This window comes from Terrapene carolina, unplaced genomic scaffold (genome assembly GCF_002925995.2).
Source record: "Terrapene carolina triunguis isolate 2854851 unplaced genomic scaffold, T_m_triunguis-2.0 Scaffold93, whole genome shotgun sequence".
NCBI lineage: Eukaryota > Metazoa > Chordata > Testudines > Emydidae > Terrapene > Terrapene triunguis.
In genome coordinates this window covers 32,451,795-32,470,387 of record NW_020664444.1, presented here as the reverse complement: position 1 = coordinate 32,470,387, position 18,593 = coordinate 32,451,795, and the positions used below count along the sequence as shown (strand labels likewise).

At 53.7% G+C, this 18,593-nt stretch overlaps 1 protein-coding gene across 1 annotated transcript; it reads left to right on the top strand.

Annotated features, from left to right (window-relative positions):
* The first annotated feature begins 285 nt into the window (after positions 1–285).
* On the top strand, positions 286–18,032 carry DNASE1L2 (deoxyribonuclease 1 like 2). Its single transcript, XM_029911290.1, has 9 exons — positions 286–295; positions 5,075–5,247; positions 7,377–7,465; positions 9,332–9,415; positions 12,252–12,352; positions 14,195–14,307; positions 16,172–16,326; positions 17,081–17,177; positions 17,932–18,032. The coding sequence occupies exons 1-9, from the start codon at positions 286–288 to the stop codon at positions 17,983–17,985; spliced, it is 876 nt and encodes a 291-aa protein (XP_029767150.1). The 3' UTR covers positions 17,986–18,032.
* The last annotated feature ends 561 nt before the right edge of the window (positions 18,033–18,593 follow it).

Sequence of the window (18,593 nt, the reverse complement as noted above, 5' to 3'; positions counted from 1 at the left end):
ACCCTTAACACAGCACTCTGTCATTCTGATTTCACAAGCAAGGTTTCGCCACAATCAGCAGTACCCTATATACTGTAAACATAGGCTGACAGGAAGGGGCAGATGTCCAAATCAGGGACTCGGAACGTTAGGAAATGTATCAAAACAAGATGTGTTTTCCTCTAGCCTGTGGAAAGAGGAACTAATGGATTTGTCAGCAACCTGCCTATAAGTACCAACCAGGTATAAGCAAATCGCAGAACCAAACCGGGCGAGGTACCTGTCGCCAGCTGTAGAATCGGGCTCATGGACTGTGGTAACTATACTCTTAGTCTTTCTGCTGTCTAGTTAATTAATTATTTAATAAATCCAATCAAGCTGACTGATGCGGAGGTCTCTTTAATCACTGAATAAATTTGAACCTTACTAAAACCATTGTTGGTAACGAATTGGTGGCCCGGATGGGCACCTTGATAGGTAGTAGTGTTTGAGAGCGTATCAGACAGGAATGCTCGGCCTAGTATAGTGGCAGTGGAGAGCTCAACACAGGGGTGGGCAAACTACGGCCCAGGGGCTGCATCCGGCCCTTCAGACATTTTAATTTGGCCCTCAAGCTTCTGCCGGGGAGTGGGGTCCGGGACTTGCTCCGCTCCAGTGCTCCAACCGGGGAGCAGTGTCGAGGGCTTGCCCCACTCCACGCAGCTCCCATAAGCAGCAGCATGTCCCCCCTCCAGCCCCTATGCGTAGGGGCAGCCAAGGGGCTCCGCACACTGCCCCTGCCCCAAGCACGCCCCCACAGCTCCCATTGGTCAGGAACTGCAGCCAATGGGAGCTGCAGGGGCGGCACCTGTGGATGGGGCAGCATGCAGAGCTGCCTGGCCATGCCTCCATGTAGGAGCTGGAGGGGGGATGTGCTGCTGCTTCCAGGAACTGCTTGAGGTAAGCGCCACCCAGAGCCTGCACTCCTGACACACACACCCTGCCCCGGGCCGGCTCCAGGGTTTTGGCTGCAGCAATTCGGCGGGAGGTCCTTCGCTCCGAGCGGGAGTGAGGGACCGTCTGCCGAATTGCCGCCGAATAGCTGGACGTGCCGCCCCGCTCCGGAGTGGCCGCCCCAAGCACCTGCTTGCCAGGCTGGTGCCCGGAGCCGGCCCTGCCCCCGCCCCAACCCCCTGTCCCAGTCCTGATCCCGCTCCCGCCCTCCGAACCCCTTGGTCCCAGCCCGGAGCACCCTCCTGCATCCCCAACCCCTCATGCCCAGCCCCACCCCAGAGCCCACACCCCCAGCCGGAGCCCTCACCCCCTCCCATACCCCAATCCCCAATTTCATGAGCATTCATGGCCCGCCATACAATTTCCATACCCGGATGTGGCCCTTGGGCCAAAAAGTTTGCCCATCCCTGGTCTAGCACACTGCAGTGCTCCTAATCCAATCTGAGACCGATCCGTGGGGTCACATGTGTTCATGGCTTACGTCAAAAGCTGAGAAGACACCTAACATTAAGGAGTTAAGAGAGGGAGCGAAATGGGGAACTAAAAATGCTGCTTGAGAATATGAATAGTGTAAATGTGGCTCTGGCTCAGAATGGCCACGAGGAAAGCTCAAGGAATGTCAGATCGATTGTGGTGAGATGAGGGTGAGGAAGTTAAGTTGGTGCAAAGAACCTAAGGAGTTGAGAAGTGCTTCCCGGGTGGCACAGGAGCAATTCATTGTGGCAAAGCAGGGTGTCCCGGGAATCCTGTTAAGTGCTGGAAGGAACAGGAGGACTTGAGAGAGCAGGTTCATGATTGAAGGGGATAAATTGCAGCGTTGAGTGAGAGAGCTGAGGAGTATAGAAAGCTAAGAAAATTAAATGAGAAAGGGAAGGAAAAGATGCAGGAATTAACCACAGACTCAAACAGACTCAGGTGCTCATTAGATGAAAGAGAGAATGCAGCTATGCAGGTCCAAGAAACATCAGTGATCTACAAGGTAATTGTGGGTGGTTGTCCTGAAGGAGAAACTGAGAAGAACTAAATGAGAGAGATTATCTGGGGAAACTACCAGCTTGGAATAAAGATAAAATCAGCCTGATGGTAGATCCAGACCACACCCCTAAAAGGAAATTGTAATGTTAACCCTAATGCAACCAAAATTACTAGTTTAAAAAGGAAAGCATTATGATTTTAGCAAATTTTAGACTGACCCCCAAAATATAGTTGGCTATTGGCTACAAAGCAGGTAAAAATTCCTACTACACGACTGCATGATTTGGAAATTTGAATGTGCCATAAAATACTTTTGGAAATTTGCATATTGGTGTGATTCATGCCCCTCACCCCACTTCCTGGGGGCATGGGTGTGCGTGTCCATGGAATCACATGAGCCTGAATTAAGGGAATGGAAAAAACAGCTCCATTAATTAATTAAAATTAATTCAAATTTTAAGCAAAAGGTACTTAACACGAGATGCAATAAAGTTGTGCGATTGTGAAAGGTTTAAAGGACCTAAATGAACACTCCCTGTCAATACAACCCTATTTAAAAAGGAAGGTGTATGTGAAATGTATGTGTCAAATAAATTGGCTTTCAAAGGATTCCGCTAAAAATCCATTTGCTTCAATAATTAAAGAGCTAAAAAATTTTATTTTGAACATGAAATGGTAAAGGTGAGACAAGTTAGCCTTGTTAAAGTAAAAGTATTATTCAAGTAATTCCTGGGATAATTTAAAGTTAAAGGTATTAGGTCTTCAATTGTTGCTCTGCCTTTGAGTTATGATATTTGGTTCCAAGTGAAAAGCTGACAGGGGACCCTGAAAAGCAAAAGGCAGCAACATCACTTGGACTCTGAGGCTAGCAGCCAACATGTTGCTGTACATAAAGGAGGAATTGCCTTTCCTGGCAGGCACTGTTAAATGGTTTTGTCTGTGAATTGTTGCCCATGGACGCTGGTCCTAAAACAAGACAAATGTCCAACAAAGCAATTAATTTTTGAAGTCCTCAAACCTTTGTTTTATATTTAAACAATGGATCTTGGACTCTGAAGCTGAACACAAGTAACTAATGTCAGCTGGCTTTGTTGTAGCAATGACACCATGCCTTTGAAATAGATGCCCCTTTAAACAAGGCGATACCTGATGTAAATGTCAAAATGAAATTAATAAATGCAAATAGGGGAAAACAAAACCCTACTCACCACCCTTCTAACCTGCAAAAAATTGCAGGGGAGGAGGGGGGGAGGGTAGGAGAAAAAGTAAAAGGAGGTAAATCAAAGTATTAAGCATATGTATAGAATGCTTTGTTGCTTGCTTATTGTCATGCGGGCTATTAGTTAAATGTTGTTGGTTTAATAAGTTAATAGATACAGGAGTTGTTATTTTTATGCTCCTTGAAGACAACCCTTATTTCTCCCCATCTCCTCTAGAAAACATTTCACTTCTGAAACTTTTGTAAGTAACCCTGTTTCCTCTATTCTTTCTGAACTGCTGCTCAAGATCATGGTGATTTGGCTCCACTGCTTTGTGCTAACTTGTTTATCGGAACCATGGAATATGCTGGGGTCTGACCGTATGGTTCACCAGGGCTGCATTGTTGTGGTTGTTCTCTGGGAAATGATCATGTAGCAATAACTGATTGCCATGTCACTGCAGCAGTTACAAAGTCTGCCTGTTACGATCTGCCAGGTCTTTATGAAACTCACCCTTTTCCAGATATTGTGCAACCTGGGGTTGAAGCAAGAGCCCCAGCCTTGCTCAGCATAAACATGACTGTGACAGAATGCCTGTCATGGTTACTGTTCCAGGTCCTAACCCAATAGCATCCATACCCAAATCATATGCAGCTGAAAGCATGAATTCCTTACTACAGCTGGGTGTCCACCAACTCTCTGTCTCTTGAGACAGATCCCGCCAGTTCCTGCTCTATCCTGGGCAAACCTCACTGAATTAAGTTAAACCTTAAACAATGTTGCAAAATGTTAAAGCTAAGAAAAAAAACTTTCAAAAGGTTTCTACCTATATCTCCCAAGGATAAGCAGTCAATGAAAGTTTATTATCCTCACAGGGTTTATATAAACTCAAGGGGGCTATATTTTATTTATTTGTCATATTATTTTCCTTTCTACTATGTGTAAAAATGTACTGGATATTAGAATGTATGCTGTGTATAAATATTTGAAAAAGTTTAATTGATATAACACACAAATTAACCCTAAAAAACTTGGGGAAAATTCTGTAACTAATTTTCTTGCTAAAACAAAGTGGTCGGGGGAGAAAGCAGTACATTTTTTCACTTAGAGAGTGAGCACCCCTGTCTTTGCAGTCAACCCCCCTGTTTTAGCAATTAACCCTACAAATGCAGGGCCGTATGACCTTAGGAACCCCTATAGCAGACAGTCCAACAATCTGTGACATGCAGACACCATACAAATCTGTCATCTTAGTGGTAAGGGATCCTCCAATTCCTGAACCAGCCATGCTTGCTACAATGTGGAAGAAATTGCAACTGTCCCTGCCCCTTTTTGGGAAGTAAATGGGGAGATGCGTGTGAGTGGGGAGGAAGTGGGAGGGTTCCCAGCTTTGAGTATTAGTGGATCTGTAGCCAACATGAGCACCAACAGAGATGACTAGCAGCTTGTTCCTTGTCCCAGCTTCTCTCATCCTTCTGTGTCCAAGTTCACATTAACGCTGTTTAATGCAATCACTTGCTCTGGGCTATTTTCAGATATACAGGCACGCAGGGTTAATGAAGGGAACATACAGAAAGGCTGCCCCATACCTGTGGTAACTTTACAGATGGTTGTCTGGGGGCTAAAACAGGTGACTGGGAGCCAGGACTCCTGGGTTCTTTTCCCAGCTCTGTTGCTGATTCACTGGGTGACATTGGGCAAGTCCCTTCCCCTTTCTTTGCCTTAATTTCCTTATGTGCAAATTAGGGATAATGACACTGACTGACTTCCTGGAGGGTTGTGATAGGTGCAGTTTAGTTTAGTACATGCATCCTCTGTCAGCAGGCTATGCACATCACAAGGCCCCCCCATCATTCCAGCCCAGCCAGCACTCCTAGGCCGTTTCCTGCTCCTTGCCAATACACTAACCTCTCCGCTGATCCCTACAGACGCTGTGTCCCTTCCTGCCTGCAGGATGGGGGCCATGAAGCCAGCGCTGGCCTTGCTGTCCCTGGCCTACCTACTGCGCACAGCCGCCACCCTGAAAATCTGCGCTTTCAACATCAAGAGCTTTGGAGACAGCAAGCTGTCTGACGGGACCACCGCGGGCATCATCGTGAAAGTGAGTAGTACAGGCCGCCGGGCTCCAGGCTGCCTGGAGTTACGGCTTGGCAGGGGTAAGGGCTGAGGCACTGGCAGTGCTGGTTCTAGGGCCAGCTCAGGAACTCAGCGGCAGCCAGGGATGGTTTGTGTTTGCAAGGTTTTAAAAGGGCCCCATCTCGGGGATGACAGCAGGCAAGTCCCAGGGGGATTCCAGAGGACTGGGGGTTCATTCAGGGGGTCACGGAACTAATGATCTCTCTGCTGGGGAACAGGGGTGGATCCAGGCTGATCACACTCACCCCCACACCCTGCTGCCTTGGGACTCAGCTCCCCCTGCCCTTGGATGACCAGATGTCCCAATTTTATAGGAACAGTCCTGATATTCGCAGCTTTTTCTTATATAGGTGCCTATTACCCCCACCCCCGGCCCCATTTTTCACACTCGCTGCCTGGTCACCCTACGCCTGGGCCCTCACCAGCTCCCAGCTGGCAGAGGAGCGGCTGGGAGAACTGGGACTGGGAGAACACATTAGTTGGGCTAGTGGCTGGGGTGGGCAGCCCCTACAGTCCCTGCCCCTGCTCCATATGTCGTCATGCTAGGTAACGGGGGGCACTCGCTGCCGGGGCAGGGCAGTGGGGACCTCCCAGTTACTCCAGCCAGACTCCGCTGGTGACACTTGCCCTGCTGGGGGGACGTTCAGGGTGGATGAGGCAGAGCGGCCGCTGGGATCCTGGATCTCCTGCTGGAGACAGGCAGGGAGCTGATATCCCAGGACCTTGCTTGGTTCCAGCCCTTTAAAGTGGCTGTGGGCAGAAAACGACTGTGAAAGGCTGGGCCAAATCCATCCCTAAGGTAACCTCACTGCAGGTGGTGGGGTTACCCCAGGGAGAGCCAGGCCCCATACTGGCAGCCCCTCTATAGTCTCCCTCGGGAGGGGCCAGTGGCATGGAAGAAAGGCTGGGGATGCCAGGGCTCAGCAGCCAGGTACACTGGCACCTCCCTGAGCCCAGTGTGCCCCTCCCCCATTCCTCCCTCACCCTGGGACAAATGCCACTTGTCTAGTCACAGGGTCCCCTCACCCTGGGAAATGGCTGGAGGTTGCCAGGGCCACCCCAGCCTGGCAGCGAGATGGGCCTTTTCAAGCGCCCTTGCTCAGAGCCCAGCCAGCTCAGCGGTTGCTGGGTCAGCTGGCCTGGCCATTCCTCTGGTGCTGAACCCAGCCCACGGCCTGCAGACACGGCCCCTCTGCCTCCCTGACCCCCTTGTCCCCCCCCCCCCCCCCCCGACTGCTAGGAGCAAAGAGACCCACCAGCCAGGCGTCCCTGGCTCTGAGCACCGGGGAAACCAAATAGCACTGAGCCAGGAGGTGCCCAGGCTGTGAGCTGGCTGGGTGCACTGCAATTGCACCCTGCCCAGGGCTCTTTGCAGTCCTGTAGCATGATAGGCAGGCTCAGCTGCCTCCTCTCTGGACAGAGAGCGACTTTCAAGCCAGAGGAGAGGCACCGCCATTCCTGTGCTCACCTCTGGGGGAAGCCACAGAGATGGGCCCAACCCAGCCCAAATCTGGGCCTGGACTCCTGACTGCAGTGCTCTGCGCTCCTACACAGCGGCTGGGCTCTGGTGTGGAGCAGGCCCAGTCAGAGACAGGCTCCGCTGTGACCCAGGCCAGGACCTGGAGCAGGACCTGGGTTTTGCTGCATGGTGTCCCCTCCTTGTCTCTTAGCTCTGAGGGGGTGCTGAGGCTGTGCGTCAAGAGGCCAGGCTCTTCACTGTTCTGTGACCCCAGGCAAGTCCCTTCCCCTCTCTGTGTCCCAGGCTCCCCCTCTCGGGGATGACATCCATGCCCTGGTGAGACTGGCAGGGCACAGGCACCTGCTACTACCTTGATTCCCCAGGTTGCAGAGTTGGGGGGCTCCATCCGTCCCCCAGTGGGGCTCTAGCCTTGTCCGTGAGGCTGGCCCATTGCACATGTACAATTCGAATGGCGCGTCCTTCTCTGGGGCTGCGTATTGTACCGTGCCGGTGTCCACTGACCGCAGAGCCCAGCGCTCTGCACCCAGCCCACAGCCGGTCCATGTCAGGGCAGGGAACAGAGCCGCCGTTTGCTCCCGGCTGTGCGCTGACAGCTGCCCCTGTGCCGCCCGCAGATCCTGTCACGGTACGACATCGCCCTGGTGCAGGAGGTGCGGGACGCCGATCTCAGTGCCGTGACCAGCCTCCTGGACCAGCTCAACAGGTAACCTCCAGAGTGGGTGGCAGGGACATGTCTCAGTCCCCATCAGTGATTGTGACCAGAGTCCCAGGGGAGCCAACTGAGGTCACTCAATCAGGGTGAACTGCAAAGAACGGGGCAGACAATTCCCAAAGCTGGTGGATTTTCCAATACTTAGAGTTACCAAACCAGCACAAAACTGCTTCTATAATACCTCACTGGCTACCCAGAAGTCAATAACACAGTTCCCTTAAAGCACCCCAGCCTCAGGCCTCCACCCAGAAACCCAAGTCAGATATGATGAGAATTGCTGAAAATCTTATTCATCATATAAGAAAGTGCTTAATCCCAAAGGATCGGACACATCACCTCCCAGGTTAAGGGAATATTCCAGATCTTACCCAAATACATGCTACAACCAATTCTTATTCACTGAACTAAATTTTTTTTAAAAAAAGAAGAGAGTATTGGTTAAAAGATCAATATACATACAGACATGAGTACAGTTCTTGAGATTAAATTTATAGTAGAGATGGTGAGTTTTGTAGTTGCAGAGTTCTTTCAGAATGAGTTCATAGGTTAAAGTTCAATGTTTATATTCAGGGTGTTCCAGTTTAGGACTGGGATCTCAGCCTTACAACTTAAACTTCCCTTGCATGAAGCATCATGCACGTCATAGATCAAAAGGATTGGGACCCAAGGCATCTTTATACAGTTTCAGGCCTTTTTGTGATAGCTCAAGACCTTAGGCAAACAATAGGCACTCAGGCGGACTTTGAAGTGGATCCATTTCCTAAGCATCGCTGGTAATTATCTACACAGATTAACATAAGGCAATTGCCCGTTTTCCATCATTCTCAGGTGATTTGCTATACATTTGAAAGAGAGACGATTAAAGTGATATCCTATGTTTGCAGTTCATTTAAATGTTAATATTCCCTTTTGATCTCTGAATCAATAGCTATAGTGACACACAGGAACTCCTGGCTAACATTTACAAGATATAAGTATACATATACAATTACCATCCCCTCCATTTCTCTAACAATACAGGTTTGCATTTCAAAGTTCTAGCCTATCTAGTATGGAGTGGCCCTAATTACCATTCACACGTCTCTAATGGTTGACTCTGTGTCATTTATCCTGAAGGATGCTTAACGCTTTCTGGCCATACATCACACTTTGTATAAGATTTGTTGCAATTATATAACAGTGGTAGCAACAATGATTTGAATGGTCATATTTTAATTAGACAATGTCACAGTAATAAACGAGGCCATAGAGCAGCCACCAGGCAAAGGGGCTGACTCCATGCTCCAGGGTCTGGGAGGCCGAATCCAGCCTTGTCAGCACAAGGTCCTCAGCTGGACGGGGCCACGTATGCGTGCACAGGGCTGTGTCAGTGTCAGGAAGGGACTCGTGCCCTGTGCAGCAGCAGGTGGCGCGTAACCATGTGTCCTAGGCCTGACAGTGAGAGAGTCTCCTTCAGCTTCTGCAGTTGGTGGGCGCGCAGAGGGCCCACACAAGAGTGCAGGCTGGAGATCAGCTGTGAAAGGTGCGAGCACAGGGCGCAAGAGCATTGTGGGCTGCCTAATTAGCTGGTATCTGTAGGGAGAAGACCTGAGTGCCAAGTAAGTGCCTAGTGCCAGGACCCTCCTCTGCCCCACACGAAGTGCAGGGCAAAGGGGAGCAGAGGGAGAGTAAAGTGAGGAATGGCTCATGGGGGACTGAAAGTGTTTATCTGTCAGGTCTGCGCCCAGGGCCTGGTTCCCTTGGCACTTTCGCTGGGTACATTGGGGGCACCCCACTGACACTGTCGGAGAGGGAGGCTCAGACCCGAGGCCAGCCTGTGAGGTCATCATCGCTGTTCTCCTTTGTGTCCCCCCTCAGTGCATCGGAGCATCAGTACAGCTACGAGATCAGCGAGCCCCTGGGTCGGGAGAACTACATGGAGATGTACCTCTTCATCTACAGGTAACGGGGCTCACGGGAGAGGCTGGATCAGCAGCTGCCAGCCCGGAGACAGGCCTGGCTTGCCACCCCTGTGTACATCAGCAGCAACTCCTGGGGAACTTGACCCACGGCGTCTGTGGTGCTCCTGGCCTCACACAGAGTGGCCCCTTCACACCTCCTCTCAGGCCCCTTTAAGCTGGCAGGGTGGTGTAGAGGGGTCTTAGTTTAAACAAGACTGAGGCCCATAGTGTTTGGGCACAAGGTGATCTCATGGTCTGGGGGGAGTGAGGGCTGGGATCTGGGGGTCAGAGCTAAGGCCCTTTGCGTCACAGTAGCTGTGTATTTCCATTCTTCTAAAAACGTCCATTGGGCAGCATGTCCCACATGCAGCATTTCCTGCCTGGGCGATATTTGCTTGGGGGACGTCATGGGACAAGCACCCCCCATCCCCTCTTGGGGCAGGGTGAGGTTTATTATTTCCCCGCAGCTGAGTTTGTACGATCACCCCTTGTCTTGGGACAGCGTAGCCAAGGGGCAAAAATCAATATGAGTGCCCTCCCTCAGGGCTGTGTGGCCCAACGGCCAGATTTAGTATATCTGCCCTCAGGGCCGCCCAGAGGATTCAGGGGGCCTGGGGCAAAGCAACTTCGGGGGCCCCTTCCATAAAAAAAAGTTGCAATACTATAGTAACATATATTTGGAAATGTAAAAAATAACCAGTGAAATACATTCAAATATTAATTTGTAATAATTTGAAAATACACTAAATACATTATTTAAAAACATTAAATGCTTTAATGGTATGTATACATTTGCAGTTACATAATGGGCTGTTGCTGGGTGATGGTGATGGTTGGTGCCAATGGGCTGTAGCTGCCTGGGGGTGGTGCTGCTGTTGGCCAGGGCTGGATGGGGAGCTGGGCTCTGGGTTGGGGGGTGCCCGGCTCACAGGGGCTGGACTCAGGGCTGTGAGGGGATGGGGTCGGGGAGGTGTCCGGCTCAGAGGGGCTGGGCTCAGAGCTGGAGGTCAGGGCTGTGGGGGGGATGGGGTCGGGAGGTGTCCGGCTCACAGGGGCTGGGCTTAGGGCTGTGGGGAGATGGGGCCAGGGGGGTGTCCGGCTCAGAGGGGCTGGGCTCGGAGCTGGGGGGCTGGGCTCTGGGGGGGATGGGGTCGGGGGGGTGCCCGGCTCAGAGGGGCTGGGCTCGGAGGTGGGGGTCAGAGCTGTGGGGGGATGGGGTCAGGGGGTGCCCAGCTCAGAGGGGCTGGGCTCGGAGCTGGGGTTCAGGGCTATGGGGGATGGGGTTAGGGGGGTGCCCGGCTCAGAGCTGGGGTCAGGGCTGTGGGGGATGGGGTTCGGGGGTGCCCGGCCCCTTACCATGCCACTTACCCCCTCTCCCGGAGTCTTAGCGCGCCGCATCCAGCGCTGCAGTGGCGTGGTGTTTCCAGAGGGGCCTGAGCTCCCGCCGCTCGCAGCCCCGTCCCCTTACCAGCTGAGACGCCAGGGGATGGGGGAAGACGGAGGCAGGGGGAGCCTCCGACATACTCATGGAGGCCCCTGCGGGGCCTGGGGCCTGGGGCAAATTGCCCCACTTGCCCCCCCCTCTGGGCGGCCCTGTCTGCCCTCTCCTTCAGGCCTGTGGGGCCTAATGGCCAGTCAGGGGAGTGAGCCACCACCCAGGGTGGGTGGCAGCCAGGTAGGGGGACCCGGTTGCTCCCTGCTTCACCAGGTCCCAGCTCAGTGCCAAGTATGTTTGCCACTTTGTCAGAAGGGCATCCCTCTGAAACACACTGACACCATCCAGCACATTGACTAATTCCCCTGAGCTCCTTCCTACGCTGTCCAGGTGACGTGGCCCTGGCATCTCCAAGGTATTTGGGCTCCTCAGCCTATGGGGCTCTCAGCAGCTCTGTCACTCCTTGGGCATCCACAGGAGCTTGGAGATTCACCTGGGTCTCAGGCTAAATCTTTTGTGGACTCCTTAGACGTAGTCCGTGGACCCCCAGGGGTCCGTAGACCACAGGTTGAGAATCACTGCTCTAGAGGACATCAGTATCGGGCTGTATCCGAGCAGTCCTGATGTGTTAAAACCCGAGTCAAATAACAGAGAACAGAGTCATGGACAAAAATGAACAAAATGTATAGTGACCCATTGCTGCCTGAGGCTCTCAGCACCCTGGGGCTGGCTTAGCAAGTAGCTCTGAGATGGACCAAAGGGACCCTACTGCCCCAGACCACCCCACTGTGTTCAAACAGCTGAACAAATGAACTAATGAACAATGGGCCAGAGCTGCAGCTGGTGTTGATGGGGGCAGCGCCACTGAGGGCCGTGGAGCTATATCAACTGACACCAGCTGAGGATCTGGCCCATTGCCTCAGGACCAACGTCTCCTGTGTTGACAAGGAAGGTCTCAGCACTGAGGAGCTGTAGCAGCAGGTGATCCACTGGGCATGAGAGGTCTGCCGTCTGGTGACACATTAGGCTGGAGATGTACTGACAAAGCTGCACTGTAGGAGCTGGGGACCAGGGTGCAGCAGGCTGGGATTGAGGGGCACCGGCAGAGCTGTGGGTGGGGAGCCCAGGCTGGGAAGGTCGGGGGCTGTGGGTCATGATTGAGGGGTGCTGGCAGAACTGTGGGTGGGGAGCCAAGGGTTGGGACAGTAGGGGGCTGTGGGTCAGGATTGAGGGGCACTGGCACAGCTGTGGGTGGGGAGCCAAGGGCTGGGACAGTAGGGGGCTGTGGGTTAGGACTGAGGGGTGGGGAACCCCTACCAAGCCAAACCCTCTGGCATGAACAGCCGGAGCCCCCTTCCCATCCTCTTACTAACTCTCTCCCCTCCCTGCTGTTTCCCCCCAGGACGCAGGTGGTGTCTGTAGTGGCCACGTACCAGTACCCAGACCCAAGCAACACCTTCAGTCGGGAGCCCTTCATCGTGAAGTTCTCGTCCCCCAACTCGAGTAAGCAGAGCCCGCTGGCAGGAGTGACCCCAGCCCTGCTGAGCCCCCGCCCAGCCCCACGCAGGGCCCTGCCGCCGGTTTGCACCATCCTGGAGCTCAAGGCACCAGTGAGAGACTCAGAGTAGCCGTGAGCCCCACTGAGCTGGAGCAGGCTGGCGAGCCGCATCCTCAAGTAGGGTGAATGTCTGGGAAGGGGTAGCTCTGAGCGATGCAGGAGCCACGTGCTGGCTCGTGTGCTGCGCTGAGGGGGTGACAGATTCATGGCCCCAGGACGGGTGCATTGTCACTGCCTCCGGCAGGGAGGGACCCGGCCCTCCTGCTCTGGGCTCAGGCCCTGCTGCTGGAGGACAGGGAGACTCTGCTAGGTCTGGGAAGTGTGGCTGTGGGGGTCCACTCCCCCCAGCAGAGGGTACTGGCTCATACAGTACGTGCGGGACTGAACCCTGCAGTCACATTCAGCTACAACCTGGCATATGTGCATAGTGAGAGCTGCACAGGAGGGATGTCGTGAGATGCTCGGATCTCCACTCCAGATTCCCCATTCTCACCCACCCAGTGGGGCACAGGGCTCTGGCTATGTTGGCTAATAGGGGACAGGACACTCATGGATGTAGACCAGGGGAGGGCAAACTACGGCCCGCGGGCTGGATCCGGCCCATCAGGGCTTTCAATCTGGCCCGTGGGACTGCCAGCCCCATGGCACAGCAGGTCTAAGGCAGGCTCCCTGCCTGCCCTGGCCCCGCACCGCTCCCGGAAGCGGCCGGCACCACGTCTCTGCAGCCCGGGGGGAGGAGGGGACAGAGGGCTCCGTGTGCTGCCCTTGCCTGCAGGCACCACCCCCCACAGCTCCCATTGGCCGGGAATGGGGAACCGCACTCAATGGGAGCTTCGGGTGTGGTACCCGCAGGCAAGGGCAGCGCATGGCGGAGCCGCCTGCCCCACCCCACCCCCAGGAGCCACTGCCGGACATGCTGGCCACTTCCGGGAGCGGCGCAGGGCCAGGGCAGGCAGGGAGCCTGCCTTAGCCCCACTGTGCACTGCTGCCACCCCGGAGCCACTCAAGGGAAGCGGTGCTGGGCCGGAGCACGCACCCTAAACCCCTCCTGCACCCCGCACCCCAACCCCCCTGCCGCACCCCTCCTGCACCCAACCCCCTGCCCTGAGCCCCCAAAGCCTCTGCCTTGAGTCCCCTGCCACACCCCAACCCTCTGCCCTGAGCCCTCAAACCCTTGCCCTGAGCCCCTTCCTGCACACCACACCCCGCACCCCAACCCCCTGCCTCAGCCCTACATTCATAGTCCTGCATGCAATTTTCCCACCCAGATGTGGCCCTTGGGCCAAACGTTTTCCCACCCCGATGTAGACGAAGGGAGAGAGCTGAACATGTCCCCTGGGCGGAGGCACTCTTGTCCCCACTAGGTCAGGGCGCCCCAGGGCAGCGCTGCTGGGGGTGTTACTGAAGCTGACGGACAAACTTATGGTACAAGACTGCGTATGTATGATGGCTCTGAATGTGTGCACACGTGTATGATGGCTCTGAGTGTGTGTGTATGATGGCTGGGTGTGTGTGAGTGTGAGGTGTCTGTGTGAAAGCTCTGCATGTGTGCGAGATGGCTCTCTGTGTGTATATGTGCAATGACTGGGTGAGTGTACATGTGTGATGACTGTGTGTGTGAAAGTTCTGTGTGTGCGCAAGATGGCTGTGTGTGTGTGCGCGCGCGATGGCTGGCTGGGTGTGTGCACGTGTGTGATGACTGTGTGTGTGTCTGTGAGAGCTTTGCATGTGTGCGAGATGGCTCTCTGTGCACGTATGTGATGACTCTGTAACTTGTGTCTCTGCAGAGGTGCAGGAGTTTGTGCTGGTGCCCCTGCATACACCCCCCAGCGAGGCTGTGGCAGAGATCGACGCCCTCTATGATGTCTACTTAGATGTCATTGACAAGTGGGGGACTGACGTAAGCAGATGTATCCGTGTGCAAACCCATCCCCACCTATGTGAATGTATGAAGGGGCTTTAGAGTCACAGCTGTTACGGCCAGAAGGGCCCATTCTGACCATCCAGTCTGAGCTCCTTCATCGTCCAGGCCAGAGAACCCAGCTCCCTCTCACCCTTGCTTACAGCTGGGTTGGTATTAACTATACAGTTCCTGTGGAACCCACAGCGTCCATCGGCTGCTGCCTCTGGGCCACCACATTGGCTAGGAAGGAGCCAGCTGCGCAGGCGATCAGCTGAGATCTCATTCCCAGAACAGCTGGCTGGGATGCTCCATGGTCTGGAGTCTGCTCCCAGACAGCTCCAGGGTGATGCTGGCATAGTTCCACTGACAGCAGCCTTACTCACCCCCAGTTAGGGTGACCAGATGTCCCGATTTTATAGGGACAATCCCCATTTTTTTGGTCTTTTTCTTTTATAGGCTCCTACTACCCCCCACCCCTTGTCCCGATTTTTCATACTTGCTGTCTGGTCACCCTACCCCCAGTGTAAATAGCCGTCTGTGTCTCCGGCTCCATGGGACGGTGGCTAAATGCCACAAAAACACCCACGTTTCTCTGACGCAGACCATGTGCCATCACCACCTCCTGCAGGCCTGGCTCTGTGGGGCACAGACCGGGCAGTTTTTAGACAGACTCATAGACTTTAAGGTCAGAAGGGACCAATATGATCATCTAGTCTGACCTCCTGCACAACGCAGGCCACAGAATCTCCCCCACCCACTCCTGTAACAAACCCCTAACCTATGCCTGAGTTACTGAAGTCCTCAAATCGTGGTTTAAAGACCTCAAGGTGCAGAGAATCCTCCAGCAAGTGACCCATGCCCCACGCTGCAGAGGAAGGCGAAAAACCTCCAGGGCCTCTGCCAATCTGCCCTGGAGGAAAATTCCTTCCCGACCCCAAATATGGCGATCAGCTAAACCCTGAGCATGTGGGCAAGACTCACCAGCCAGCACTCAGAGCTCCCCTGGTTCCAAGAGGCTGCTCCTGCATGGACAGCCTCTGCTGGCAGAGTGCCAGAGCTCTGTGCCTAGTGCCTGGTTCTGCATCAGTCTCTGGGAGGTTGGTGGCTGGTTAAATGCCTTTTTGATGGAAAATGCAGTTTCTGCAAAATCAACATTTTCTTTGGGGAAAAATTTAGATTTTCCTGCAGGAAAATGGAAACAAACTATCTGATGTAGGGTCATGTTGACCCGAAGCACAGGGTTTTAGATTGTTGAACGGCATCAAAACATTTCATTTTGAGGAGGTTTGGCAGTGAACGGCATCTGCCAGCTCTGCAACAGAGCCTCATGTGAGTGGTAGTTCAGGTTCCTCATTACCCATTCTCCCCATGGGATCTCTGGATGGACTACATCTCCCATGATACACCACAGTCTCCCCTCTGCCTGATCCATGGTGTGTTCCATCATAGGAGATGTAGTCTGGTCAGGGAACATGGCCCAGTGGGTGAATGGGGGTATAAGGCCCCTGAACTACAACTCCCATGAGGCAATGCAACATCTTCCGCACATGCCTTTTAACATCTGACCCAAAACAAAAGGTTTAGACCTTTCCAAATCAAAACTTTCCACTCCATGTAAAACTGATATTTTGACTTTTCGTCCCAATTCAAGACAAAACCAAACAGTGAAATTTCAGCCCTTTCCCGGGATGCAAATTCTGCTTTTCACTCAGTCCTCACAGCGCAGTCCAAAGGGCCCAAAGCCCATTCTCAGGCACAGAATGCCTAATGGAGCTATTGCCTGCATGCCGGTCTCTTTCGTGCCCGGTCCCAGTGCCTGCCAGCACCAAACACCAGCCCATTCACGCTGTTCCTTCCACAGAATATCATGTTCCTGGGAGACTTCAACGCCGACTGCTCCTACGTCAAGAAAGGGGACTGGGGGTCCATCCGCCTGCGCACCAGCGAGGTGTTCGAGTGGCTCATCCCTGACAGCGCAGACACCACCGTTGGGAAGTCAGACTGCGCCTATGACAGGTGAGACGCCGCCTTTCCGAGCGTCGCAATGGGCAGGCCTCTCTTGGCAAGCGTGGCGCAGCCCTGGGGCCTTAACATTCCTCTGGCCCTGCAGGGAGAGACCCCGGCTCCCGGCACAGGCAGAGACCCACCTGCAGACAGGGGAGATTTCTAAGGGTTCTCTCTGTATTTCCTGGTGGGCTGTTAACAAGTCTCAGAACAGGCAGAGTGGCTTTGGCCTGTCAGGAGAATGGCTGTGTGTGGGAGGGTGTGCATGCGTGCTGGGGGAAGGGTCGGCTGCAGCCAGCAGGCCGATCGCGTGGGCAACATGAGCGCAGCACACGGAGGACATGAGAGTGAATGCAGCTGCTGATGGGGATCCTCCGTCTGGTGGATCCACAGAGCAGTTGTGATCAGGACTCACAGGGCTTTCTGCCTTTGCTGGCTGCCTATGCCTGCATTCCCTCTTGTGGCTGAACTAGGAGAGCTCCAGTGAAAGCCTTGGGTGGGGGCTTCTTTGCCTAGGGTCTTAGTTCTTGTTTCTCAGCAGAGAGCAGCTCTCGGAGGCCAGGCACAGACAATAGCAGATGATGGCATTTGGTGGCCGGGAAAAGAAGGGCTGAGGACTAGCCTGGCACTGAGCTCTCTCTCAGCCCCACTGATACTAACCCCAGATCCTCGGAGTCGGGGCTTTTCCTTGCTGTGTTTGAATCTGAAATGAAAGCCCCTGGAAAGTGCAGGGTTTAACCCTGAGTCTTGTGTTGTCGTGTTCCAGGATTGTGGTGTGTGGCTCCAAGCTGAAGAAAAGCATCAAGCCCAAGTCTGCTGCTGTCTATAATTTCCAACACACTTTCAAACTGGAGGATGCCGAGGTACCGTGGGCTGAAACTGATCCCCAGAGAGCAAACATTTAATTCCTTTAGACAGTGAAGCTCTTCCTGCCTGTTAAATTCCAGGGTAGACCCCTGGCTATGTGGGACAGTCATACTAGGGGCATCCTTAAGGACCAGACAGGGCCTCTGGCCAGACCCAAGCATCCTCGTTTATAAAACGTTTTGAAACAATGACAGGGATGTCTGCAACTCAGCCAGGAAAAGGTGAGCTCTCAAGGTTTTATCATTGGGAGTTTTGGATGCCTGCAGCACTCACAAGTGATGAAGCTCCGTACACCACAGCTCCCCGTCCCACTCTCTGTGTGCGCTCCATGCTAGCCCAGCAGCATCCGAGAGTTGTCGCAAAGGTGGTGGGAACTATTTTTTACATCCCTTCCTGGGTAGGTGTCTTTAGTGGCCAGGAGTTCATAGCTATACAGGGCACCATAGATAAGGAAAACAATAACTAGTGCATTTAAAACTTCTCTAAACAAGCTCTTCTCTCCCTAGAAACATACAGCTTGAAAGTCAGGGGTGTCAGGCCCTTCCCCTAGGAACCTCCAGCTTGGGGACAGTTCTAGCTCTGTAAGGCTAAGGGAGATCTTCACCCTTTCTGAGACCCAGCTGGGGATGTTGCCAGTCTCGAGGTTGGGCAAGGGAAAGGCCCCTGGGAAGGTTACTCGCTGCACGTCACCAGGTGGATCTAAGCTGGCAGCGCTGTTACACTGTGTCCCTACTTGCTGTTCCCATGCAGGCCCTGGCTGTCAGCGACCATTTCCCCGTGGAGGTGATGCTGAAGGCTCAGTGAAGCTCCAGGCTGCTTTCACCAGCACCTGCTCAGAATCCTCTCCCTCTGCAGCAGTGGAGCCTGGCTGCCCAGCCCCACCAACTGTAACTATCAGCCCAAAAGGACCCTCAGCACCAGCATTTGCCATCCCTTCAGGACAACTGCATTGGCCGAACCAGCCCTCCTCGTGCAGTCGGGGTTTAAGTCAATGCCACGTTAGCAAAAGATGCTGGCATGGCAGCCCTGATGCCTGATGTCCTTACCCACAGGACAGCCAGCACAAGCAGCTGGCAGGCCCATCTGCCACCCATCATAGCCTGGCTCTGCAGCAGCCCAATTGTAAGCAGGGTTCAATCTACCAGGCCCATTCAGCCCTCGGCAGCACCCTCCATCTATCAGAGCACAATGACCTTCAGCTACTATGAACCTGGGCTGGACTCCAACTGCAGCCTGATTTCTAAGCAATACTTGCCTGGAAGGATGCACTTGGTCCCAGGGTTTCCTTATCCAAAATTACTGTATGCATAAACACTGTAACTTGTGGCATCAGGTGAAGGGAAACGACCCCTTTGCCTGTAGCCGCCTGGCTGTTACAGTCACACTCCCCAGCCTGGAGGAGCTGTAACGTT

Excerpts from the sequence above, each read along its gene's own strand:
- DNASE1L2 (XM_029911290.1), top strand. Across the intron at positions 9,416-12,251 it reads ATGTACCTCTTCATCTACAG|GACGCAGGTGGTGTCTGTAG; the intron begins GTAACGGGGCTC and ends GTTTCCCCCCAG. Across the intron at positions 17,178-17,931 it reads TCAAACTGGAGGATGCCGAG|GCCCTGGCTGTCAGCGACCA; the intron begins GTACCGTGGGCT and ends GTTCCCATGCAG.